Here is a 27,899-nt window from a genome sequence, read left to right on the forward strand (position 1 = left end):
CTATAAAATAACACATACAATAACTAACACCAAAATCTTGAAAACTTCCTCAAACATTCAGAAATACAACAAATCATTAAAACATTTCCAAAGATTTTTACAATGTTAGCTCCCATTATTGCAATTTCTGGACAAACAAAATCTCATGGAATATGTCGAACCACATTTTCATTTACTTAAAGTGACAGAGAAGTACCATATAAACAGCTGGCTTGTGATCTGATCCCAAATGGTCCTTTAATACTTTAATACACGCAATTTACAATTTTGAGGGAAAAAAGTTATTTACAAGGTTCAATTAAAAATTCAAGGTCTCGTATCGTAATGTAAATAACTGATTTTCGTAAAGTAATAACAAAAAAGTCCATTATTTTTGCAAGGAAACCTAGTCATTGTCAATTCACGACCACAGAGTACCAACGCTAGCTGCGCCATCTATTGGCCAATGTTAAGAATTAAACTACCCATCATCGTATTCTAGCACTCAGCATCATTCTGACGCTGAGTTATTTAGAATTGTTACCACAATATTGTAAGTAAATAATCTGTTCTCAATTGTTAGTTACTATTATTAGTTGCTATACTACACCAATGCTATGCCACACTTATATTACAGATAAGTTGGTCGGTCTATAGCATTAAGAACGTGCTACGACAGAGTTATGTCAGTTCACGATCACAGTTATCTGTCAGATCAATATCAAGACTTAAATTCTCCTGTACAGCATATTATCGACAGGACATTATAGGTACTTGGAAATATACCTACAAACCATGAGATTCTTGTCCACCAATACAAAATAAACTCTTTGCAAGGAGAGTGAAAAAGACATGAGCTGACGCAGTCGAGCCCCACTGGTGACTTTGGATCGGCGTCTCCGCTCACATCGCGAGGCCGGCGTAATATCCGCCAGTGCAAGCATAGCACATGCGCGACAAAGGCGCGGGAGTTCAGACCAGCGCATCCTCTTCGCGCTAAGTTGGTGACCGTCAGGAGTCTTGTAGAACGTGCCAGCGTTGAACCTGTGTACATTTAGAGCGTTATTACACCGGTATGATTGACAACAATCGATAGTGTCGTGTATTATATAATGATAAACGACAATAATAATAATTAATAAAACATTTATGTTAGGTTGATGGCAAAGAGACAGATTTGACATAAGTATAAACTGAAAATATAGCTCTACCACAGAACAAGTAATACAATAGAAGTGCTTGGTGGGCGTGGTACGCGTGCCAACAGTATGCAGAGCTCCGCATATTTGAGCTGTGCGTTATGGTCGTGTCAATTACCTCGTGTAAAATATCGAAACTCGTATTTTGTCACGCTTTATTTTACTACTTAGAGAGAAAATATAATAGTCGCACCTACAATATTATTCACGGTGGTGTTTCACATCATCGTTAAGTTTTATTTTATTTAATTTTAATACATTTTCCATTTCTGTTTATCGTAACACATTTTTGTTATGAGAAACAAAAGTAAACATTATACCACTGCAATATGGTAGCTTCTTTTTTGGAGGTAAACGTCACGAATTTTCCAGGCTACACATAGGCGTAAAAAGTTTGTCGTCGTTTAGCGATTGACCGCTAGATGGCACATTGATTGAAATTTTAATAATAAATCAAAACATCGTAATTTGCAATAATAGGTATTTTTCAACGATATGCCAACATGAAGTAAATAAAAAAAAAAGTAAAGTTTAAGATATACTAAGAATCCACAATTTGTTACTACTTTTTAAATTTGGAACTACGACTATCATTATCAAGATTTCAGAGTGTTTAAATTTATTATAGTGTAAGTTTTGGTGACAGCGGTTCTGATGGTAATTGCAGCACTTTTTTTTAATATTTATATTATCTTCAGATTAACAATAGTACACTAGTTGTATATAAAATTACAAAATATAAATAAAATACACAAATAGATAACTAATTATAGTTAACCATACGTTACAATAATGACAACTGAAAAAGAAAGTATTGTTCAAATAAGGGGATGTGCTTGTGTATAGGATGTGTTTGTGTGGGGCGTATAACATCATTGGTGTGGGGTGTATATGTGTACGGTATTTATGTAATGACATGTAATTAGATATATGTATATAACAGAAACAAAAGACGTTACAAGCAAAGTATGAAAGTGTTAGAAACGTTAGAAATAAATAAGCGATAGATATTACATCTTTTATTTTTTTTATTTATAACATACTTACATAGCTTATAATAAGTTAAAAATACATAAAACGGTGTCGCATAAACCTATTACAGATTTTTCTGTACACCGCTGCATATCATGTTGCCAATTATAAACACAAAAATGGGTTAGGTAAGAAGATATTTCACTCCCATCGACCCGACTGACCGGTCGCATTCGCCGCTAGCATGATTAATTTTTTTGTGTGGAAGTGTGTGTGATGAAGACATTCTTTCTGTCGTTAATGTTATACGGTGTGTTTTATTTTCAAAATAGTAAATTAGTCGGTTTATAAGTTAGATAGTTAGCTAGTGTAAAAAAAGTTAGGATTGGGATACTTATTCTCAAACGTTAGTCTTTATAGTAATGTAATAATAAAAGTAGTATATAATAATAAAATTACAATTATACTTGAAATTTACATGATTATGACTCTATTTGATTAGGGAGGTATTGTTTTAGTTTATTCTTTATGTTTTTGGGGTTAAGCTCGTCTTTTAGTGCTTTAGGAAGATCATTAATTATTCGAGGAATTATGTGTTTAGTACATAGTACTTATACATGATATGAAAATATAAATATAAAAATATATACATATACCAATCTGCAGTCACTCTCATTCACTCATTACTTCATCTTGCATCAACACTGTTTTAACCAAACACTATGAAATAAATATGTTAGTACCTGTTCCCCTTGGCGTTCGCAGAGCTCTTGCCAATGGCGCTCTTCTTCCCTGCCTGAGGGCGACTGGCCGAGCGAGAACCACCCAACCATCTCGTTGCGTTTCACGCTGCGTCTCCACCACACTGATACCATCAGAGTTACCTCGCTTAGTTGGAATAGAGCCACCTGGAACACAGATTCGATTAGTTCTGCGTTGAATATGTTGAGTTCTAAGAACGGAACAAACCAGCGGACATCACGAATTTTTCTATGTGCTTGTTGTCGGATCTTTGTATATGGTTTTCAACGACTTTTTAGCCGTAGCGCCATCTATGAGAAATCTATGACAGTATTTCGTCATTCAGTTAGATATCTTTACACCTACCAGCCCTGGCTAGAGACGTCGCTATTAACTGTTATCATTTTATTATTGACTTGATATTCCATTTTTTTTTGCGAAATTGCTCCACTAGTTAGTAATAATTATACACAGATCAATTGAAAACAAATACAAAGATCCGACATTGTTGCACATAGAAAAATTCGTGAGGTCCACTGGTTCGTTCTGTGGCTTAGTTGGTATAGCATCTGCCACGGTGTGTTGACTTCTACTTCTCTTGACTATTAAACGCTTTAAGGAAACTAAACACAGTGTAAGCGATAGTTTTATTGTTCAAAACAGTTTTATGTATTACTCAACTTTGGAATCCAAGATTAGCTCAGCTCGATGGTATTGTAATATAACTGAACCAGGGCCCTAAATTTGGATTCTTTTCACATTTATTTATCTTTTCAAATAATGTAACACACACACAGTATCATAAAATATCATAAATAGAGATAAGGTTCTCCCTTCGCAAAACATTGTCGGGAGATTTTGGTTGCTTACATTTTGTCATATAAACAACAATACGTTTCGGTAATGTTACCTAATTACAATTGTTAATATTTTCAACTTATTTAAAACTTCTTTCTTCATTTTAGGCATACTTTTCTGCTTTGCAGATTCAAGTTCAAGTTATATAGAAGGGGTTGGCTCCATCGTTTTGCGCGACGATTTCGTCAACGTCAGCGGTTATTAGACAAATTGACGATTGTATGAATTTGGCGGTAGGTCAATGTGACAGCTTATTATATAGTTGGGACAGCTGCTGGGAATTTCTCCGAAGAATATCAATGGAAATTTTTTCGGAATAATTTTTGAAGAATTTGAAAAATAAGACTTGGAAAAGTATCATTCGAAGCTCATGCTAAGTCCTTTTTTTTTAGAAATATCTTTTGAAGTTTTATTTATCGTGAAATAAAAAATAAAATTGTGTAGCTAAAACTGATAGAAAAAAACGCTAAACACCCAATGTTCTAAATACAATTACATACTTTAGGTACTCATCAAAATCGGTCCACAAATGCCGTAATCAAGTAATCAAGAGTAATCGGGTAACATACTTACAAAAAAAATTACAGTTGAGAACCTCCTCCTTTTCTTGAAGTCGGTTAAAAAAAGAAATAAACAAAATTCGAAAACAATACCAAAAAAAATTTATTTTGTGAAAAAAAATAAAGAAACAAAAAACAAAATAAAAACAGAACAAGTCAAAAAATTAAGTTGGCATAGTGTTCATTGGAAGTATCGATGTGCCAGAGAACCACACCATTTATCAGGTCTCCTAAAACCCTGTACTATGAGCACCAAAGCAACGGAATTTACACCTAATTTAGTTGAAACTGGTTCTACCTTAGTCTGGTTGGATTATGCAAACCACTATGTGGTCTGTGATGCAAACAGTTAGGCCACCGAGGTCGTCGCCATTCGTGAGAGCTTAACCAGACAATGACAAGTGTGAAAATGTAAGGAATTGGCTGAGAGATATAGAGGTGTAAGTGCAAACCTGGAAGATAAAGAGCTCCTTGTAAAGCGGGTTGGATTGCGCGCGGCGCGTGGTGGACTTGCAGCGACCCATCTCCATGCCCAACGAGCTGATCAGGCTCAGCTTCACATAAGTGTCGGGTGCTTTGGTCGGAGACAGCTTGCGGAAGTGGGTGCCTTTTATTACCTGTCAATATTACTTAGTCATTGTAAATAAAGTCGAAGAGCGTAGTTGGAAAAGTGCATACTCGTATAGACCATGGTTTACAGTGTCCCGAATTTGTCCATTTCGTTACTTAATTTTGTAATACAAACATCGAGTATATAACCGAAATAGAGACAAAATAAGGGCCATCCGACACTGGCAACTCATCACTCTCGTTTGCACTGAAATAAAAAATTCGAAAGCTGAAATAGCGCCAACAACTGACCTGTGTGTACGTGAGGACCAGCACGGTAACCGTTCGGTCACGGAGGCAGTTAAATATATTATGATATTGTAATTGCAATTTCAATTATAATGGTCGTAGCTGCAAAAACAAAGCTGCGGTAAGCTTAAGGGTACCGAGCTGGCAACTTTCGGGATGCTTCGGCAGAATGCCTAACGCTTGTAGGAATGGTGAAATTGGAGGCACGTGGGCCTTGTCAACATACACTATCTTGTATAATTACCTCAACAGAGAGATGTCCAGTTGTGGAATTATACTGTAGTCCCAACAACAACTCAGGTGCGGATCTAGCGCTGCAGCAAGAAGAGGCAGAGTCAGATCTAGCGAGGCTGCACGCTTCCCCACCTGCAATGCTGCCCACCCCAGGTAGACCCACCGTAGTTATAGACGACGGACTGGCTAGCAGGCCCGTTATTGAGTGCGTGAGTTCTAGTTTCGGTAGCTGGAATGGAATAAAGATTACCAATAATTAACATTTTTTATAAAAAAACCTACCTCAAAAGTTTGCTTATCGGCTTTTTTATTGGAATTACACTTATTTGTCCAGTTTTATTGCCATCGGTGCGCCGAACTGGGTTCATACCATAGTTTGCCAAGCTTAGAGGTGGAATATTTGCTTCACATTTAAATGGGACCAATACCGAGGTATCCTCTTTTCAACAAAGTAAGAATCATTAAAACCGGTTCACAAATGCTGGGGGTAATCTTGTAACATACATACAAAAAAAAAATACAGCCGAATTGGGTACCTCCTCATTTTTTGAACTCAGTGGTAGTACAGGTTTAAAAATCAATTTGATTTATCGCAGCATTGGAAAGATCGTTTCCGAATATCAATACTGTAGACTAGGCTGTATGATTTGTGTTAGTATTGGCGGAATAAATTTGTACGTTTGTATTTAGTATTGTATAAAAAAATAGAACATTGTAAGGGATTCGCTCTGGGCCTTTTGGAGGGAAAAGTGTCGTTTTTATTTTGACTTTCAATTATTTTGTGAAATCTAGTTTAAAGTGGAATAGGATAGTGCTATTGTGCCTCAATCGAAGATTAAAACGCGAAATTATACGAATCTCGAACTAAAATACCCGTATCGGCCCGTTCTAAGGAATCCCGAGTCGATCCAAACACGCCGCCTCAAATTGCCTATCCTCTTTGTGGCGGCCATATTTACAGAAACAATTAAACGAAGACATGGCTCAAAAATAATGTACCAAGACTTGGCTGTATGGTGTAAAACCTTTGCCTTTTCCTTTATGGAAAGAAGAAAAAAAAGAGCATTGTAAAAAAATATAAAAATCCTGTTACTTCTAGAAAAAGCTTCGAATTGAATACACGTAGTAAAGTTTTATTTATGTTTATTCCACGGCTATGACACCGTGATATGATGACACGGCAACGCCTATTTCATAGTCAAATAAAGTTCACAACTCGAAGTTTTGTAATATCGATAGCATGCAGAGTCAGTAGCAGTGGAGCTCCTTGTGAAAGAGTTCGTCCAGGGAAGTACTGCCGCCTTACCCATTTCTGCCGCCAAGCCGTAATGTGAGCATTACTGCGTTCCGAGTAACGAGTCAAAATCTTCCGCGGAATCCTCGCGCATTTCGCGGAAGATTTTTGCTCGTATCTAGTTTGTACGTTACACAATTGATCATAAAGTTCGTTATGCTATGTTACTAAAATTAGCTTCCATTCCATTCCGCCGCAATACGAATTGAGCCTAAGGATGCTGGTGAAATTAAAGGCACATCAACTTATGTCTCAGGGTGACTAACGCAGTGGCAGTGTCCATAAGATCTTTGCGATTTAAAGCTCTGAATGGCACTGCAATTGTTATGTATAAAAGTGTCGCTTAACCCCCAGGCGCACGACTTATTCGTCCCGCCATTTGGTATTATAAAAGAAAAATTAAAAAAATATAGTATCTTTTATTAATGAACGTTTCCTTCCAGATACAAATTCTGTGTCATTGACTATAATACGCATCTTTTTTTTTTTAATACTAGTACGCACACATAATGGAACATATAGGAAGGTGACAACGAGGTCAACGTTGGACTACGCATCACACACTTAGGTAATGCCTATTCACTCTCGCCTTGAAAAGGCCCAAGTTTAAGGAATAAGTCTGCAGGCAAGAAATTCCACTCCATAGCCGTTAAGCCATATAAATGGAGAAGCGAAACGCTTCTTGCGAATTCTTGGAATATCCACAACTTAGGGGTACCCCAGCCTACGTCTAGTCCCCCTGGATGATGGAAAGGCGGAATTAAATACTGCAATTCCTTCGCACGCTCTTCGTGGTATATCCTGTAAAATACTGATAAGCAGGCAACTTTACAGCGGTGTTCAAGGCTCTGCAGTGCCGACCATAGTTGAAAGGGCGTTGATAACAAAAACTCAGAACCGAGAAAATAATAAATAAACTCTGAACTGAAAAATTTGAAGAAATGAAATAAGCAAATATTTACTTTTCTCTTGCGGTAACTTCATACCTTATCCTCTTATGAATAAATAAAAATAGTGACAGATCGGCTTTTATTGGTCACGGCAGTATACATTTTGTTTTCTTTTTAGTAGCAGTAGAGCTCCTTGAGAAAGAGTTCGTCCAGGTAAGTTCTGCCACCTTATCTATTTTTGCCGCTATGCAGTAATGTCAGCATTACTGTGTGGGTGCTGGTGAAATTACAGGCACACGGGTTTTGTCAACTTATGTCTCAGGGTGACGGGCGCAGTGGCAGTGCGCCTCGGGTCTTTACGATTTAAAGAGCTGAGTGGCACTGCAACTGTTATGGACAGGCGTGTAGCTAACCATCAGGGGCGACTTAGTCGTCCCGTCACTTGATATTATACAAAAAATACATAACGTGACCATTATTTTTTCTTCAGAGCGGGACACCCTGTCACTTATTATATTATTGTTTTAAAAATAATACACAAATTTTATGATAGTTGCGGAATGTTTTTTATTGATTGAACAATTTTTAAAAAGATTTAAAAATATTTAAAAATTAAAAAAAAACTAATTTTGTGTAGTCTAGTGGGCTGGCATTATATATTTTTCGCTTGTTAAGAATAATAATAAATAATAATAAAGAACTTTATTTATCTATATTTACAAAACAATTTAGTCGTAAATAACATCACTTATAGATACTGTATAGATAAAAAGGATAGAGTCTCAGCTTAAGCTGTTTTTCAGACCCTACCTTTTTGAAACTCATGTTAATGTCACTTGTGTCTTGTTTTGTCAAAGCGGGACATTGTTAAGTATTTTGGGGAGAGCGGATCACGAAATTTAAAAGCGGGACGTATAGTCACGTTAAGTATACATAACAATTATTTTGAAAAAATGTCACACATTTCAACTTACGGCGGCAATGTAATTTATCCTAATTATCTATATATTTCTTGTAGTAGTAGTGCATACCTGTAAGCTAGGCTGGTGATGTTGCCGTGGTGCAAGTTGAAGCCATAAGCCGTTTTCGAGCTCGAGGTTGAGCGACGCGAATCGTACAGCCGCCTCGCCAAGCAACCTTTGCCGCCGCATACGTTCGCATCCGTAGATGCGGATACGCAGTCCCAGACCGTGCACGTCCTCTATATAAGGTGAATAAAATTGTTTTTATACCTACACACACGCCATATATTAGAGTGTGTTGGTAAATCTGTACACGGTTGCAGCGACATTGTGTAGTGCGACTGAGAAATGTTTTCAGTTTCACTCGCACACATTAAGAGTGGATACAAACCTCAGATCGAATTCAATTTTTTCCGGTGCTAATATGGTTCAATTTGCTTGGCTCGAGCGGCAGTAACACTGGGTTTATTTCAGATTTTGAAAAATGAATACAGTGGTTTTCTTGTAAAATTTCTAGTTAAGTTTGTTTTTTTTTTGTCGTGACAATTTTTAGGAATCATGTTGTCACACCCTGTAGTAACCATGTATTTATTATCAATTTTTTTTTACTACATATCTTTATAGTCGGATGCAGCGCACGAAATGGTTTGAGACAAAAATATCTAGTAGCATATTTTGAGGCGCCATCTATGGGCACAGTATTGGACTACGTAATTTAGAGCTGTCATTCAACCGTCAAAAGAAAACTATTTATAGATTGTACGCAGACCAAATACAAACGAGGTGAAGCGAATTGCAAGGAGGAATGTGAGCTTTTTAACCATTTCTAAAATAATATCTCATTAATATATACAGCATTGTTGAACTCTCTCGAATTGTCATTCGACGGCCAAAATAACGAATGTTTGGCAAAGCGTTAACGTAAAGTTATTTTCACCAAATGTGACTAACTACTAGGTTACCTGGATTTATCTTGTGCAGCACGAAACTCTCCATGTACTGTGGGTTTTCTCCATTGCGTATTTTCGATTTGAACTTTTGTTTTTTCAGAGGTAGGAGTACTATTCGCACCTGCAATATTGAAGTAAAGTACATTATCGGTGGGTGATCTGTGTCGAAAAACATTCAATTACTTTTTCACCTCACTAGCTCGGAAAGGCGTTCTTTTTCATTACAAATCTGCGCGCAAAAGCGTTTTTTCCACGTTAGGTTGGAAACGGTTTTTGAAACTCGAACTTGACGATAGACTGTGGTGCACGTAACTTTTTCTTTCGATGAAAAAAATAATAATGACAAGTTCAACTACGCGATTTGTCGTACATTATTTATGTAATATAAATCCGTAGGTATATTTTATTCTTATTATACATGACATTAGATTTAATTTTGTTAATAATTCTTAATTTTATTTTAATAATGTATATGTTTTAGTGAAGAACGCGGTGAATCGCTTGCTGTGTCTCTCGACATATCAAAGGCCTTTGATAGGGTTTGGCATGATAGCCTGTTAAACAAGCTTCCAGCTTACGGAATTCCTGTTGGCTTTTGCACATGGATAGGCGATTTTCTGAAGGATAGGTCAATCCGTGTAGTTGTAGATGGTTACTCGTCTGCTCCTCATGGTATAAATGCCGGTGTACCTCAGGGATCTGTCCTCTCCGCCACTCTATTCTTGCTGCATATCAACGACCTGCTGCTGATGCCCGGTATCTTTGGGTACGCAGACGACAGCACAGTGGCGGTGAGTTATGTGCCAGACGCCCGAGACAACAGTGAAGAGATCCGGTGTAAGCGAGAGGCGATGGTCACCCGGTTGAACCTGAGTCTGAAAGCTGCTTCCGACTGGGGAGATGCTAACAGGGTCAGGTTTAATGCGGCTAAAACACAGGCGTGTCTTTTCTCATCAAAACGGAGTCCCCTACACCTTACTCCGACTTTCCGAGGTGTATCCGTGCCGATAAGGGACCACCTTGAGCTACTTGGTCTGGACTTATCATCCAACCTCAACTTTGGGCGATACATCGAGTGCTTGGCAAAAACTGCTGCCAGAAAACTAGGCATACTTTTCAAGGTCAGGCGGTACTTCACACCTGAACAGCTTTTAAATCTATATAAAGCACAAGTTCGATCCTGTATGGAGTACTGCTGCCACCTTTGGGACGGCTCTGCCCAATACCAGTTAGCTGCCTTGGACTCGGTGGAGCGTAAAGCAAAGAGACTTATTAACAATAATCCTCTTGTGGAGTCGAAGCTCCAAAATCTCGATCATCGCAGAAAAGTAGCCTGCTTCTCGGTTTTCTATCGGATACATTTCGGGGAGTGTGCGCAGGAACTTTTCAATTTGGTTCCGCCCTCACCGTTCCTCCTTTGGTCGACTAGAAGGTCCGGAGCACTCCATTCTTATGTCGTTGATATTCCACCTATTCGCACTAAGCGCTTTGCTTCCTCCTTTCTGATGCGTACGGCACAGGAATGGAATGCTCTACCGGCCATTGTATTTCCCGAAAAGTACAATTTGGGGCTATTCAAGGCTAGAGTGAATAGGCATTTTTTAGGCAAACGCGTCCCATCGTCGGTCACATCGTCGCTTAACATCAGGTGAGATTGTGGCCAATCGTGTGTCTATTATATATATATATAAAAAAAAAAAAAAAGTAAGGACATAGTGCTCTCAGAATGTTGCAATGCCCACGGGGTGTTACATGTCAAGTACCACTAGTATAAGAACACCTGTTATATGTATAACCATGTAACTTGCAAATAGAGAATATGAATATGAATTGACAACGATAACTAATTATGTTTTTTAAATTATTTTTGATGTATGAATGAATAAAACTAATTTGTTACAGTTCAACTGTTTTTCTTTCATATACCATTTTCCTCGCTATAGTGAGGTGGAAAGTTGTGTATTTCGCATGGCAGTAAAGTTGTTTTGCGTCTCGTGTCTTGAAACCCTCGCTACGTTCAGGATTATATTTTTTAAGGTTCCTTCGCTTGCTTACGTTTCAATACAAGCGCTCGCGTCAAACAACAACTTTGCAGCCTTTCATAACAAATAACTATTATTGTTTCGCAACCTTACCTGACTCTGCAGTATTTGACCGGGGGTTTTCAACGGCAGCGATCTCGCCTGCAGAACATGAACAGTCATACTCCGCACAGGAGCGTCATATAGTACGGTTATTTCCACAGATCCACGCTCCTGCGGACTGCCATTGTCCGCGCAAAGAAGGGACGTGTCCTGCAGAATTGGGAGACATGCGGTCGTTGTAATTGTGAAATCTAAAGTCTAAAAGTGACTTAAGAATGGTTACACGCGGCGACTTTTAGCATTGATGTACACGCGCGACTGCATCGATACAAACGCGCGATGGCATCGATGCAATCGCCTACAAATCCCAAGTGTAGCGATCCACGAACGCGCGTTTGTATCGATGCAGTCGCGCGTTTGAATCGCTGCTTAAAATCCGCGCATGTGTAAAGGTAGACGATTAGCGACTGCATCGCGTTTGCACCCAATCTGGCGTTTGCAACCGCTCTTGGGGTCGTATTCCAGACTCTACTTAATGCTGAAGTCAGGATTTGAGCAGACTTGGAGTATGATTTCAAGCACTGGAAATACGACCCTAATGGCAAGGACTTGAGTATGATTTTCAGTGCTCACTGCAATACTCAAGTCCTGACTTGAGTATTGAGTAGAGTTCTGGAATACGACCCTAAGAGTTGCGTGTTATGCGCAAATGTAGGTCACGAAAAATTGTAAACAGTGGCGAACACGGGTGACAAGCGTGACAAAAAATATATATTATGTAAGTGTAGAGAACACTTCCGCTTGCGTCGCTCACAACACGTGCGGTTTAAAGGCGTGATCCCACACTAGCACCACGCATTAATAATTTATTGTACAAACTCCAACTATGCTAGAATTTATATTTGTATAACACAGTGTACATTACATTGTGTGCAACGACGTCACTATCAACGCTGCTCTGTGCTTCAAGCGTGTGAATATACTCCGCGCGTTTTGGTACCACGTCGTCGATCCGTGTTTCTCTCAAGGTAGTCTCTCGTAGCGCTGTCTCCACAATTTCGACCTCGAGTTTTGCTGGCACATTCTCGTTCTTCTCTTCGTAGTGGCATTCCACTTCTTCTTTGTCCTGAAATTTGAGGCTTGTGAGTAGGTACTAGACCGAATGTATATGAAAGAGAGTTTTTAAAAGATGCGTTAAGTTAATGTGATATGAGGTAAAAAAAAAAATTGTTCCGACTATGCCCGGGTCAAAAATAGTTCAGTCAAAATTAGGATTTCATATCACCTAAAAGTTCATAGGGCGATTTCTGTTTTAGAAGATAATATAATCTCATTTAATTTAAAACCTGCATCCATTCATATAAATATAATGGCACCAGTAGTAATATTACACCAGGATACCCATAGATTGAGATACCTTATATTTCTAAGTTTGTGGGTACAAATTTAATAATATGTACAGAATAATGCCGAAAACATTCTAAGAAATCACGGCGTTCACAGAAATAAATGCAACTTTCCATTTTTTAATTAAAAAGTATTGTATTGTTAGGGCGCGTTCCCACTATGTCGTCACGTTCTATTATCGTTGGACGACTGTCGTGTCTAGCCTGTTCCCATATTACGACTATCTGTCGTGGACGATTTTTTATCGTTAAATGACTGTCGTGACTAGCTGTTCCCATTAGATCGTGACGACAATTTATCACGTTTCACGACAGCCTCTTTGCCCATCTCTGGATACGACCCAACGCTACTGCAAAGCAAGCAGAGGGCGAGGGGTACGAGAGGGGAGGGCAGCGAGCAGAATATGTGCAGAAAGCGATAAATAAAACGTGACGACAATAGGAGCTGGGACAATCTGTCGTCACGTTTTTATGGTTGCCGTTGTTACGATAAAAAATCGTGAACGACAGTTAATCATGTCGTGCTATATGTGGACAACTTCATTTAAATATACAAGTAACGACACTGTAAACTGCACGACAATCTGTCGTCACGACATAGTGGGAACGCGGTCTTATTTTATTTTCAGTCTTCATACTGTACAAAGAACGTTAGACCACAGCGCACCTTTGTATGTATGTATCGAGCGGAAAATGACTATTATTGCATGATTGTAAGATTATACGTAAAAAATTATTTTAATTTTAAATGTGTTATGAATTCCTCGTATCGCGTATACTATCAAAGTGTTACTTTTGGCTGGTAATTTCGCGAAAATCCTTAAAAAAACTATTATTTCGCGCCACTAACGCCATCTAATTAATAGCTAAGAAATTACATAGAACCGCGACGACGTCACGCTCAGCCTTAAAAAGAAATTTCAGACGCTAAAACGAGTATTGCGTTGTTGTATAAGTGTTATTCTAACGTTATGTACAGGGTGGCACATTTACAGTAGTCGAAATTTTTTTTTTAGATAGATCACCCATTTAAAATAAACATTAGTTCCGCTAAAATCAATAGTTTAGTAGTATGATTTTTTACATACTTCAAAATTTTCTACTCTAGTGACTAAGACAACTCTAGTTTGAAAACTGTTTTGTTTAACTTTCGTGACCAAAATGCAAACGCGTTGGTCACGACTACTGTTAAGTAATTTTCCGAAAAATTTCAAATAGTGGAATTTTTTCCGGAAAATAGGAAAAATATAATTTCGAAGGTTCGTATTATGTTCTACGTTTAGAAATATCTTTTGAAGTTTTATTTAGCGTGAATAATAAAATAAACTTGTATAGCAATTATCCACTTAAAAAATTATAGGAAAAATATTGGAAAATTTAAAAAAATATATTTATTTTACTGAAAAATATGAATTTTTCAAAATTGAATTTTTTCCATGGCAGTTATGACAAGAAGGGCAGAGCTCCAGTTTACTCGTAATAAAACTTGGTAATCTGTTAGGCTGCTCTATTATACATAATCGGGAAATCTTACATTAAGATTGTTAGGTACGAAAAAATATCGTCGATTGCAACGTCGACGAGGTTGTGCGGTCATTTATCACGGTAATGAATGCAAGGCATTTTTGGTGGATTGCTAATATTGTTGGTATGAATTCTTGAAGATATCACGGCCCGTCTGCAGAGATTTAGGTGCTCAATTTCACTATTAACAATGCTATATGAATATAAATTTCTTTTAGTTTATTAGAATACGTACTTAAATAACTGAAAAAAAGTAAGAACTCGATATGAAAAAAAGTATCTGCACTGGGAAAATTCTGGAAACTAAAGTGAAACTAAATGGGGTTTTTTTAAGTTTTATCCTTGTTGCTCTACAATAAGCCTGATTTAGTAAAATATCTTCGACTAAGTAGAAATCGTAATAGTCGAAGCTAATGATATTCTGAATTTATGGTATTTTAATACATCAAATGACTCCATGTTTCGATTTATCGTCATGATAATCGAATCGGTCTGCTCTCTTGGCGTTCAAGTTAATCGTTAACGACATAAACATACACAATCTATTCATCCTTTCGATCAGTTTGAAACGACGCATCGTGAAGACTAAGGCTCAACTCACACTGGCGCAGAGTCGAAGCGTCGCGTCTTGTTTTTCAACTACAACGCGTGACGACGCGCGTCGTCGCGTGACGACGCTCGCATTAGCGCGCCCGGATCACAGCGTGGTCGGCGTCACTAAGCGCAAAGAACGCACGGTGACACGCGAAACAGCTCGATTTTAACCAAGGGTCAACGCGGGAAGGCGCTCGTCGTCGCACGTCGACGTGCTATTCCACATTTGCATAACACAAATTTGTACCTTAATAATGGGAAAATAGAGATGAATATGGTATAGGCGAAAAACATGACCCGTCGCGACGCTTCGACTCTGCGCCAGTGTGAGTTGAGCCTAATTGTCCCGTACATTGGGGTCATAGAAAATACAGAGTATTTTTAAATTCAGCTCGTTTTCGCGATTTTCTCTAATATTTTGGTGGAGGAACTCATTATTTTAATGCAGCGAGTCACGTGGAAGATATGCAACATTGTACAATAAGGCTCAATTTATATTGCGGCGGAACGGAAAGGAAGCGACTTTTTGTAACGATATTAAATAAATAACGCACACACTCAAGATAGCCCCTCACTAGGGAAACCCTGTGTCGCGGGTGCCATGGACACACACACAGACAAACACAAATTACACCCAAAGTCACGAGAGAAAAAATTGTAGGCCATACAACTATTTCTCCCGGCCCGGGAACCGAACCTGGGACCTCTGCGTGGCAGACCGGCATGGTAATCGTTCGGCCACAGAGGCAGTTACGTACACAGCGTAATGAACGTTATGGTCAATTGTGGAACGTACAAACTAGAGTGCGCGACCATTCTCTAGCATCATAAATTGAGCCTAAATCATTTAATGGTGTTCAAAGTTTGAGTTTAAAAAAGTGACAGTTTTGTATAACTTTGCCTATGGCAGAGTAAACAGTGCACTTTTCATTAACTTTGAAATTGCGTGTACTGTGCAATTTACAGGCAGTAGAGCTCCTTGTGAAAAACAAACAATAACGTGAGCATTACTGCGTTCCGGTTTTGAACGATAAGCGTACCGGTGAAATTACAGACACATGGGACTTGTGAATTTATGCCTCAGGGTGACGGCCGCAGCGGCTGTGCCAATCTTTGCGATTTAAATCATGGACCATCTATGCGATTGAAACTTATACGTATATCGCGTTACCATATATTACAAGAACAAAATTTATGCAACATGTAGCTAAAGTTTAGTCTCAAGACCTTTCTTTTTATATGCTGTACAGAAGTCCTCAATGATACTGATAAATAAGAAACTACAGAAGGATTCATAATAAAGTCTACTTAATAGAAATAATAATAAAAACTCACTACAAAACAAAATAATCTAAAATTCTAGCGTCTCACCTGCTGTATGCGTAATCGTAGTTCTTCGTCAGAATCGGATGCCTCGAATGTGAATATTCGATCGGGATAATGGTTCGGTTTCGACAAAGCATCTATAACACAGACGGACGGACATCAATAGATATATATTTCTGGCTATATACTAGGTTCTAGGCTAGTCTATTTACTACATAATATTTACTTAACAATGGGATATTTCTATATTGTTCTAGTTTACAGGATCTATAATGTTACAGGGTCACCCTGCAAGGTTTGAGAAATTTCGAAGGGGTAATTCTACTTATCATTGTTTATGAAATATTGAAACAAATAGCTATAATAAATATAAATATAAATAAATATAATTTAGTAGAATTTATAAATTAAGAATACGGCAATGTTCTATTTTTATTTTGGGCAGGCAACACTGTTGTTTCTTTCTGCCGTGTAACGGCAGGTTTAATATTTTAAGTTCTTTTTGGAAATACAGTTCGCATTAGTGAATTCAACTTGCATTTTATTTGTATAATCATTACGAACCCTAAATACCCATACGTTTCCCATGTTTACTCGTATGAAATCGTAACGAAATTTCTATTCAGCTTTTCCATACCAAATGTTTATAACTTCTTGGAAATGAAGCTATTTTTCCGGATCGATTCGCGTCAGCCGTGACCATAACACTTTTACAGACCCCCTAAAGTTGGTTGTTTGAAAAAACATATGCGATTTAGGACCAAGAAAAAGTAGTTCCACTTCCAATATGAAGCAATCGCGAAAACCTAAGAATTCGAACTTCTCTTATTCTTAGTTCGGTTCTTCATTGCAGAAGATCGCGTTTACCGGAAAGTTCTTCGTGGAATTACGTACGAGCCATTTCCATTTCATTCGGTTTCTCTAAGGGGCGGTTGAAACTTAAAGACTAGAGCGGACTGTTACTTGTTGTTGTTATGCTGCGAGGTCTAATAACCTCTATCTTGCCCACCACAAATAAATTGTCGACGTTCTCGGGGTGACGGCAGGTTATATTACCAAGGTAACTGAGAATGTTGTTGTTTGTAGTTATAACTACTCGACCCAAATGTACGGAATAGAGATGTGCGCTAAACGTAAAATTGTCGGCATCGGCTTCTGATAGCTTTCCGATCGGAGGCGGCGGCGGCGTGATCGGCGTGAAATTGTCGCGGTGTATATCATCATTATACTGTGAAAATAAATTATTTGGAGTTTTTGTAGAAAGTTACTTAGCTATGTCAAAGTAAAATGCAAATATTTACATAGTTTCGGTAAAACACGAAATGTGGAATCGTCTGTTACAAATTGAAAACAGTCGTGCAATTTCAATTGCATTTATTCCAAAGCATTTTTTTTTGTGAAATAAGTTTTTTTTCCCAGTCTAACAGCGACCTTTTATAGGTTTTAAAAGAACACTAAAAACATTGTATAAATCACCCTTTGTATTTATTTCTACGTTTTTTCTATATTAACTTGAAAGTTGGCACGTACGACAGTACCAGCATTCATTCGCCATCTAGCGGGAGAAATAGTCAGCGTACCTCCCCAAGTCCTCTTCAATCAGTGTGATTACGTAAATAGGAATGTAATTAATTTTAATAGTATGGAAATTATTGTATTGAAATATAGTAAATAATTAACAAGACGAAACGTCATTTAAATGGAGTCATATTTGGGAGTCACCACACTTGAGAAAAATCTTTAAGACCATGTAATAAAATCGAAAATGCCGTGCGTTTCGCATCGGCGATTCGAGTGAAAGTGAAGCACGTAACGTCTTTTTCGCTCTTATTACATGGACATAAAGGGTTTCTGACTAGCTCAAAGCTAATTATTCCGCGCGATTAAATATGGTGAATCCCTTAATCGAAATCACGAAAATGGTGAAATTACAGGGACAGGAGACTTGTCAACTTACGTCTCAGGGTGACGAAAGCACTGGCAGTGCCTCTCAAATCTTTGCGATTTGCGAAGCTCTGAGTGGCACTGTTATGGACAGCCGTGTAGCTTATCATCGGCTCCCGGCTTATTCGTCCCGTCATTTGATATTATAAAAAAAAAAGACGGCGCCGCCCCGGCGCGGCGCGCATCTCTATTACGAAAGAAGTTGTAGTTCGAATTGATGACCCTACCCCTTAGAAACCTAACAGAGCATTAGGGGTCACCGTGTTAATGAATTGTGTGAAAAATGGGACGTGCATTTTACGTAACATTAGCGCAGTTTAGTTCATTTTGAATCATTTGATTGAATTGTTATCAGTGAAAATTTTCTAATAATGTAAAATTTATTAATTTATTTTTTATGCTGATGGACTCAGTTTCTTATGATAATGATTTTATTGTATTGGAAGAAAATAATCGGGACTGCACAAGTTGGTCAAATTTAACAAAACATTATTCATTTATTTTATGAAATATTTTAAATTAAATTAGACTCATTTCTGCAGTCCCGATTTTTCTTTCCATACAATGAAATCATATTCATACGAAGCTGAGTCTATTTGCATTCAAAAAATTTGTCAATTTTATACATTTCGTATGAAAAATATTTTATTAAGTTTAACCATCTTCGGCTCTCCCGATTTTTCCATACAATGAAATGATCCCTTCATGAAACTGAGTCGATTAGCACAAAAATAATTTTTGATCAATTTTATTCATTTTTATGGACAACACATGCTTGACCAAAAAATTGACTACGCCAAAATTGTTTTCACAAAAAAGACTTAGCCATTTGAGACAGTTTCCTTGTATCTTCTACGGTTTCAGATTTCCCCGTACTGTCCCATTTTAAAAAAAACCTGTATACCAGAGCTGCTTTCCACGGCTTCTTTGCGCAAAATTTCTTGTATAAAATCAAACCTATATTCTATAAGGTAAGGGAATATCAAAATCGATTCAAACTATGAAGATGTACTTTACACCCATACAAATAAAGTAAATGAAATATAAAAGCTCGCCTATGGGCTTTGATAGACCTTGAACCAGTATACACAAGGGTAGTTTACTGAAATAGTTACACGTAGTCGCTTGACAACCGGTCGCATAACACGTCAGAACGACGTCAATGAAATTTATCAAATATTCAATTCATAAAATCAATATCTAGTTCATGTTTTTTATAGAACCGTTCTTGAGATCCTGAAGACAGTTTATGATATTATAACAAAACGAATACATCCCATTATTGTTAGAAATGTCGATCCAATGTGGTCATGATTAGAAATTTTTCGTTCTTTATTTAAATGTCAGCTTTTCATTTCGTCACAGTTTTACTAAGACAGATCTGCAGGTCAATTGGGAGTGTTACTAAATAAAAAGAGTGGTCTAAGTGGTACTATTTTTAGTATGATCGGTGGTACCAGGGTGCAGGGGTAAAAAGGTACTTACTGTAAGTAGCTTCTTAAATACTGTACCTACTTAGATATCACTTTACAGTTAAAGGGACTTGTTTTATAATAATCACAACACTTATACACAGGTTGGATTAGTTTAGGCAACAGGTATTCTATATTAGGTTGTAGACTATATAAAAAGAAAATTTCAGGGAAGAAAAGTACATTTTAGAACTTCTAAAGCATTTTTGACTACCAAAATTTTACTGGTATTTCTATAATCGACACTATCGAGAAATATTACAAAAAAAACAGTTATTATTCATAAAAAACGAAATAAGTCCTGACAAATATTCCGATCATACCATCTGAGGAAGGATAATTGCTAACCGCTAGTTTTGTTAATAAAGGTCAAATGCTACTCTCTGTATTTAAAAGGCACACACCAGCTTCAACACTGTCGTGACAAAAAAATGACAAACGCAGCAAGTAAACATGACGTCGTTACATTTTTGAATAAACACCCTACTGATAAATCGCCAAAAATAAGCTTACTTTAGATTTTATGATAGCCAAATATATATCCACTACAATTTACAAGGAGTCAGCGAAAAGAATATGGGAGGTGCATGGAACGTTATAGAGGGTCCACGAGATTGGAACCCATTTAGGCAAGCCGTGGCCAAATTTTGACTTTTCATAAATAGAATTATCCACATTAGGCAGATACACAAACAGAAAATAGAGACAAAAATCATATTTTTTTTATTGTAAAGTTTCTCGCTAGCACTATGGGTTGCTCACATTTAATCATTCACACAATTAAAGTTGACAATTTGTAAAAAAAACATATTAAAAAGGCAGGGTGTCTACGCAAAACAAATATAATTAGTTCGTGGTCTACCAGACAAAGAAGTTTGGGAACCTCTGCTTCAGATTGACGTTGTCGCAATTTTTTGTTTTTTTTTTTTTTACTGAAAAGCAAGGAAGTTTCTGCACACGCCCGTAACAAAATCCAAAACGATATCACTTTTAACTAGTTGAAGCCGAAGTTGAAGAAGTTGAAGCCGGTGTGCCATATTTTAATACCACACTGGCTAAGTCAGCTTAGCAAGCCCAAAACTGTCATGTTCGCACAGTGGGGTTTCACCTCTACTGTATTTTTTACTCTCTCCAGTATGACCAAAACATTTATCGTAACATAAAAATACTAAAATAGGGACGTACCACATTGAGCATTGTCAAGTGTCAAACACTTTGCGACGTGGTTTACGGCAAGGATGTCATCGCAACACTTGGTGCGACTGAAGACAGCGGAGTAGCACCATCGACGACCCAGGAATAGCAGTACCACGAGGATTAATGCCGCGAATGCTGCTACAGCGCTTATGTACGCTGTCGCTTCCACTGGTGATGAGAAAAGGAATTTTAGTATTAACGTAACCAATTAAGTATATGTGAAATTTCATGTCGTGTGCATGCTCCATCGTCGACCTCATCGTAACTTTCCATCAGTTGAGATGGCGAATGCACACTTTTTTTTTTATTAAAAACCTACTTATTGTAATAAAGTATTTTTTTCGGATCCAAAGCGCGTATAACATTTTTTTTTAACAAACCAACGTTTTGGGCCTCACTGAGATGGCAAAATCATCAACCAATTATGCCTAATGCTAATGCTAACCACCCTATTTTTCACTATTACATTTACATTACATTACGAAAATTATTAAATGCCTTATTTTTAAACTTTTCCAAGGAACATTCCAATTTACGCTACATATGTATTATAAACTATGTTATTATTTTTATTTAATAAATATGTTTATTGTGAGTTGCGAGTTAGTGTTCGGAGCCCTCATGTATATTTAGTTGTTATTTCTTGTTCCTTACAGATGAAATAAGGAACAGAACTAAATACCTATGTAGTTACGTATAGGTTTAAAACATTTACACGTACTTATACATATATAGAGAGAAAAATAATAAAGTCTATGAAATACTAAAAAATAATTAAAATTAACTATATTATATAAATAAATTGACTAGTGTATTCATTGACTTTATTTGTAAGTCAATGAGTGTATTAGAAATTTCAGTTTTATAAAAAAATGCCGATGCATAAAATTTTGTATCATCAATGGCCTTTGTGACCACCACGACTACATTAATTTCTGACTGAGGGTGAGTCAGGCTACAAATTCAAGGCCATTGTATATATAAATTCTAATACAGAATTTACTTTCTTCCAGTAAAACTATTTAAAAAATAATAATGGATAAAATTGAAGAGATACGAATCTAATTGTGCAAAGGGGAAGTGGTTTATAGAGTCCAGTTAAAACAAGTATGTTTACGTACCATTACCAGGACTGATGACGCTAATGCTGGCCAACATCGTGGGTGGTCATGGCGCATACACGCTCCCACTCCTGCAGTATCTCTAAACAAGCCTTTTACAAAACATGCGAACAGTTTACGCGTTGCTTTTGCGACGTTAAATGATTTTATATGGAGGGGTAAATCGGGACGTGTTGGCACAATGGGCTGTCAATTTCGCACATGCGCAGTCACCAAGGGGCTTGGCGGGGGTGTGAAAATTTCTGCGCGGTTATAGGACGAAAGGACCTCTGTGCATAAGTAGATATAGCCACTTATAGAACAAAGCTATAGATGTTGTTGCCAAGGCCGCTACAACACGTGCCGTGTTACATCCCTTTGGGGTTACATTGATAGTTTTATGTTAGCACTTAACTCTAGATTTATAAAGAACTACAGGTAACTACGGAACAAGAACGACTATACCCATTGTTGTCTTTCGACTTAATGTCGTTCACTGTGTTGTGAATGTACGCAGGAATGATTTATTGATCGATCGTTAATTTGGTCGCGCGATGGCATTTCTACCTACGCAGAGTAATTATGGTACAGGATGTTGCAGATGTTTTTCCATGGCATAATATTTTGGTCTTACTTTCCAAGAATTTCTGAAACAAAATATTAAATAAAAAATAATTTTGATTGATTGATGACTGTCTGTATAAAGCACCTGTCTATACAGGCAGTTTAAATTAAATAAGTGCAACTATTGGAGGCAACATGTAGTGCCGCAGAGATTTTGTATACACGTTTAGTTAGGTAGTATTTTGATTTATCTGTCTGGACTTTATTAAGTGTTTTCTTGATGTGCCGTTTTAATAATGGGGCTTACATGTTCAATTCTCAAAGCCCCTAGATAAAGATTAAAAATATTTTTTTTTAGAAAAGCGACTTTAAAAGTTTGTGGATTTACCTACATCTATTTGCCAAGTTTATTGAATCCGCTAATGGAAAGTGGGTGAAACCCAATAAACCGTGTTCACCTCTAATTTGCCACCTTAGAGGTGGAATATTTTCTTCGTATTTCAATGTGATCACTATTGATGAACCGCTACCCCCTTTCCAATAAAAAAAGAATCAACGAAGTCGAGTAGTCGTGTAATATACATACAAAAATAAGCAGTCGAATTCAGAACCTCCTCCTTTTTGAAGTCTGGTAAAAAGCAACTTATATAAAGCAAACATTTTTAAGAAGACTATATAGATTGATACAATACAATATGTCCATAACATTTACAAGACTCTATATCGGTGGTTCCTGTTTTTTTACCAATAAAACATCAGCTTTGCATCTGTAAACTATAACGTTATAAGTATAAATAAACGAGGACACTGGAGAAGAGCCAAGATCTCAAATGGCCCAATTAAGCTTTGCCATAAATATAAATGTCATCTGCATTATGAAAAGGAAAAATCTTACTTTCAAAATAAGATACAAGAAAAACTATCTTACTCCTAACCCATGACGCCAAAAAGTCGACGGCGTAAGTTCCAAATTATCTGGGAATATATTCTTTCCCAAAAATTTAATGATAAATAGAAACAAATAAACAATGACTTTTCGGAAAAAATCCCTCTATCCAAAAATGTTATGACGAGAGAAATGTTGATTTGTTATAAGAGTAAGGGTGCTGGTGAAATTACAAGTAGGTTTTGTCAACTTTATGACTCAGGATGACGGGTGAAGTCATCGTCACTTTCCATCAGGTGAGATGGAGGTCAAATGCGCCCTTATTTTTAATAAAAAACAGTGGCAGTGCCCCTCAGATCTTTGAGGTCTAAAGCTTTAGAACTTTAATCAAATTGACTGCATGTTTGCAGTAATGCATGAAGTCGTAATCAACGACTGTCGATCTCGGCTGCATGAAGTCAAGTCGGATACATGCAGTTAATGCGTGCAGTCGTTAACCGAGACCTCGACTGCATGAAATTGATTACGACTTCACGCATTAACTACAAAAATGTAGTCAATCTGTTAGCAGCCTTATGGGTTGGCGTGTAGCTTACTACCAGGCGCACGACTTGTTCGCTACATAACTTGGACATAGTTATGCAAACAAGAACCAACCCACATCTCGAGTGAAATTGAGTTATGTATTTAGGTATAACACCAGACGTGTCCTTTACTCGCTCACAAAAGATCTTGGCAATATACCAAACCAAAACGGAGAAAATAAAAGTCCTTCAGGGTACCAACCCTAAATAAGTAACTTTTTAATAGCTAAAAAGAACCACGCTGCTTAACTTCATATACGGGAACGTGGGGTATTGGGGGCTCGCGGGTAATGACAGCGGTGTTAAACTGGACTTTCCCAATGCACGTATTTGTACAAATGGCAGTCCTATGTCTTCGTTAACATTCTACAAGGTTCAAGTCCCGTGGGCGCCCCCGTAGAACGCCGCGTTTAGTCGTATGATATGGTTGTATGTTTTTCGCTCCGCGCTCACAAAATTTGCCAAATTTAATAATCCCAGGTAAGCATTAAAACGCATAGATACTACATTGTATTTACACTAGCTATGTCACCATATCTATCAATTTTTAGAAGTTATGCTTGAAATCACAATAAAAATAGAAATGTTTTTACTGTTTTATTCCTTTTTCAATTATGATGTTACGAGGGTAATGAGAGCTATTTGGTTCTCCTCATCCCATTGCAATATTCACTGGATATTTCTTTAATACTTTCTTGTTTATTTTGATTACTTTTTAACTTATATATTTTATTACTTTAATTTTCTTTTTCAGGCTGATTATATATAATGGCTCCCATTTGACATACGGGATTCATACCGGCTCCCATTTCCCGAACTGTGGGGTAATGGGAGCGAATGACATGATTTAGTTTTTTCTTTTTAACCAAATATTATATTTTAGTTTCAAATTTTGCTGTGATTATCTAGTACCCAGATATGTGAAGCGTACGTTCATAAGTAATAAAAATTAAAATTGCATAAATTATGACTTTATTATCAATTTTCCTTAGTAGGCTCCCATTCCCTCACGCTCCCTACACATAACTCACGTTGTTTGTCTCAAATAACTTACCTATTTCTTTTTTCTTACCTAATGCTTTTTATATTATGATGTCGATACAATGTGAATACAATCCATATATAGGGTTGACATGGTAAACATTGATTGATTCATGATAATTAATGAAAATTTTAAGTCCATATAATAAATTTCAGATACTACAGTTTTTGACAGAGATAGTGATACGCCTTGTATAGCTCTAGCTCTATAATCAATAGTACAGTTAAGTCTTATTACAGGTTTAAAAAATATTTTGATTATTTGAATTATTTATATTGAATTTTTGTTGTTCTTTTCTATTGATTCTTTAAATTAGTACAGGCTCAAGAGTATGTTTGAGATTTAAACTCAACTTTGTATCACATAAGATTAGAACGATCTAAAGTGTCAAACTTGATGTAATCTGACTCATGGAAATTTACGTTCTGTATAACTAATGATTTTAGTCTTCACTGTAGTTTATATTTAAGTAAATTTAATAAATAATGAAATAAATAATTTTTTTTTGTGTTCGATCTTTCTATTAATATTTATAACAAACTTGTGAAGCAATTTCACAAAAATAATTGAATATCATAGCAGTAAAATGTCGGTGATATTCAATAAATAAATAATTTGGAAATGATATTACATTAAAATAATTTGAAAACGGGTACACATTTCAACAGAACTGACTGCGTAATTTTCTTCGTACATTTAACGCACGGGCGATTCCTCGTGGCCGCACACAAGCACCTTTCCTTCCATGAAAAATGTTGCGAGGCTTCTGCGTTTTATCCGTCTTTTGAGGCAAATGCACGTGACTGTTACGACGGCTGGTTTTCAGTTTCATTCACGGTGATGACAAAAAATTGCTACACACTTGCTCTACCATGTCGAACCAAAACACTGCAAGTCCCATATAGTGCGTCGGCTAAATTTGAAAACCTCGTAACTCCGTATTTGGACGAAATTACTTTTTATCTAATTTCTATACCCTTATAAAACAAAGGTCCAACCATTAGATTGTCATAAAATATAGTATAATTATCTATTTTGTTGCAGTAATCCTCTTTTTGTGCCTACTCATTAATGGAGGTACGAGGCTTACGAATTTAGACAACGCAGTGTTATGTAATTTCCCTACATCAAGAAGCTTTCAGCTACTATCAAGGCAAAAGAAATTTATTCGCGTTACAATAAACAGCGTATTTTTCAACTTGCACGGTTTTGCTAATTACTGGAAATCAGGTTTTTTAATTACTTTTTTGGACATCAATGAATTTTTTTAGTCAATTTCATTTTCAAATTCAAGTTATAAAATTGACAAAAAACTCCATCAGTGTTAAAAAAAATAGATTTTCAATATGTAATTGGCAAAACACGTGCTTGATCCCTAGTCACTTTTTATGTGTGTATTTATAATGTGCAAAGTTAAATTATCTTTTTATGTTATTAACCTGGAAAATGACAAAAAAAAAACCCTCTCGAAGCCTTTAGTCGAAATGCTATATAAGGGGTATAATGTGCTGTTGACCCTTACTTACTTGTTATTAATGTTAATTATTTGTTTGTAGAAAGAAAATATTTTTATGTGTACGTGTGTTCGTCTTGAAGGTTTATTTCAAACAACTTATAGCTGACGCATGTTAAACGTTATACAGGTAAAAATAGCAATGCATAAAAATGTAGAGCGTGCCCATACATGCTATTTTTGACATTATTGTGTATTGATTTGATAGTTTCAGACATAGATACATTATTTATAAATAATAAATATTAATAATAAATAAAAAAAAATAATAATAATTAAATATTTTGTTACATATATATTATAATAAACTGTTTGTTTGTAACTGCCTCCGTGGCCGAACGGTTACCATGCCGGACTGCCACGCAGAGGTCCCAGGTTCGATTCCCGGGCCGGGAGAAATGTTTGTATGGCTTACATTTATTTCTCTCGTGAGTTTGGGTGTAATTTGTGGTTGTCTATGTGTGTGTCCATGGCACCCGCGACACAGGGTTTCCCTAGTGTGGGGCTATGTTGAGTGTGTGCGTTATTTATTTATTTATTTAATAAAATATATGTATAAGAGATTTAAAGGTCACCAGCCATCCGTTGACCTATCCGTAATAGACTCCAGAACTTTAATAGCATACAGGTATCAAATATGGCTGGCATACTGGGAACCAGCCACCCGGACTGTTAAATTTCGCGACCGAATTCAACCCAAACATCGTTCTTTATTTATTAGTCATGACCAAATAAAATTGCTCACAATATTCCGCTTGTTTTGTCCCTTGCCTTACGATGTTGTTGTGCAAAAGCGCTTTGACGTGTTCACAGTACAGAATGCCTCAAATATGCAGATGACAGTGCATTTGATGCCTTCTATGCTAAATACCAACTGGTCACCTTGGATTTACTTGAGAAGCATGACAAGAGACATGACTTGAATTTATTAGAGGCGAAGCTGCATTGCCTTGAACTCCGTCGTAAAGTTGCCCGCTTATCAGTATTCTACAAGACAACGGGGTCACTTTAAAATGAAATCGTATACGAATAACATAAATATATAACGCAATTCTTGAGATAATACTTGGTTAGTTGTCATGTGGGATACCACGGGGATATGCAATGGAATTGCAAATAATTCCGCTTTCCCCTTTCCATCAACACACAACAAGTATTGGTGTTTT

The 27,899-nt window shown here is 36.9% G+C and overlaps 1 protein-coding gene across 1 annotated transcript; it reads right to left on the reverse strand.

Annotated features, from left to right (window-relative positions):
* Window positions 1–222: 222 nt before the first annotated feature.
* LOC113226616 (synaptotagmin-16) lies at window positions 223–12,589 on the reverse strand. The gene is made up of 8 exons (XM_026459317.1): window positions 12,507–12,589; window positions 11,633–11,791; window positions 9,510–9,618; window positions 8,617–8,786; window positions 5,412–5,630; window positions 4,762–4,926; window positions 2,894–3,058; window positions 223–1,023 (listed from the first exon to the last, which is right to left on the reverse strand). The coding sequence occupies exons 2-8, from the start codon at window positions 11,699–11,701 to the stop codon at window positions 991–993; spliced, it is 930 nt and encodes a 309-aa protein (XP_026315102.1). The 5' UTR covers window positions 11,702–11,791; window positions 12,507–12,589; the 3' UTR covers window positions 223–990.
* Between the last annotated feature and the right edge of the window lie 15,310 nt (window positions 12,590–27,899).

The sequence above is a fragment of the Hyposmocoma kahamanoa genome, unplaced genomic scaffold (assembly GCF_003589595.1).
Source record: "Hyposmocoma kahamanoa isolate Upper Pololo Valley unplaced genomic scaffold, ASM358959v1 192, whole genome shotgun sequence".
Classification (NCBI taxonomy): domain Eukaryota; kingdom Metazoa; phylum Arthropoda; class Insecta; order Lepidoptera; family Cosmopterigidae; genus Hyposmocoma; species Hyposmocoma kahamanoa.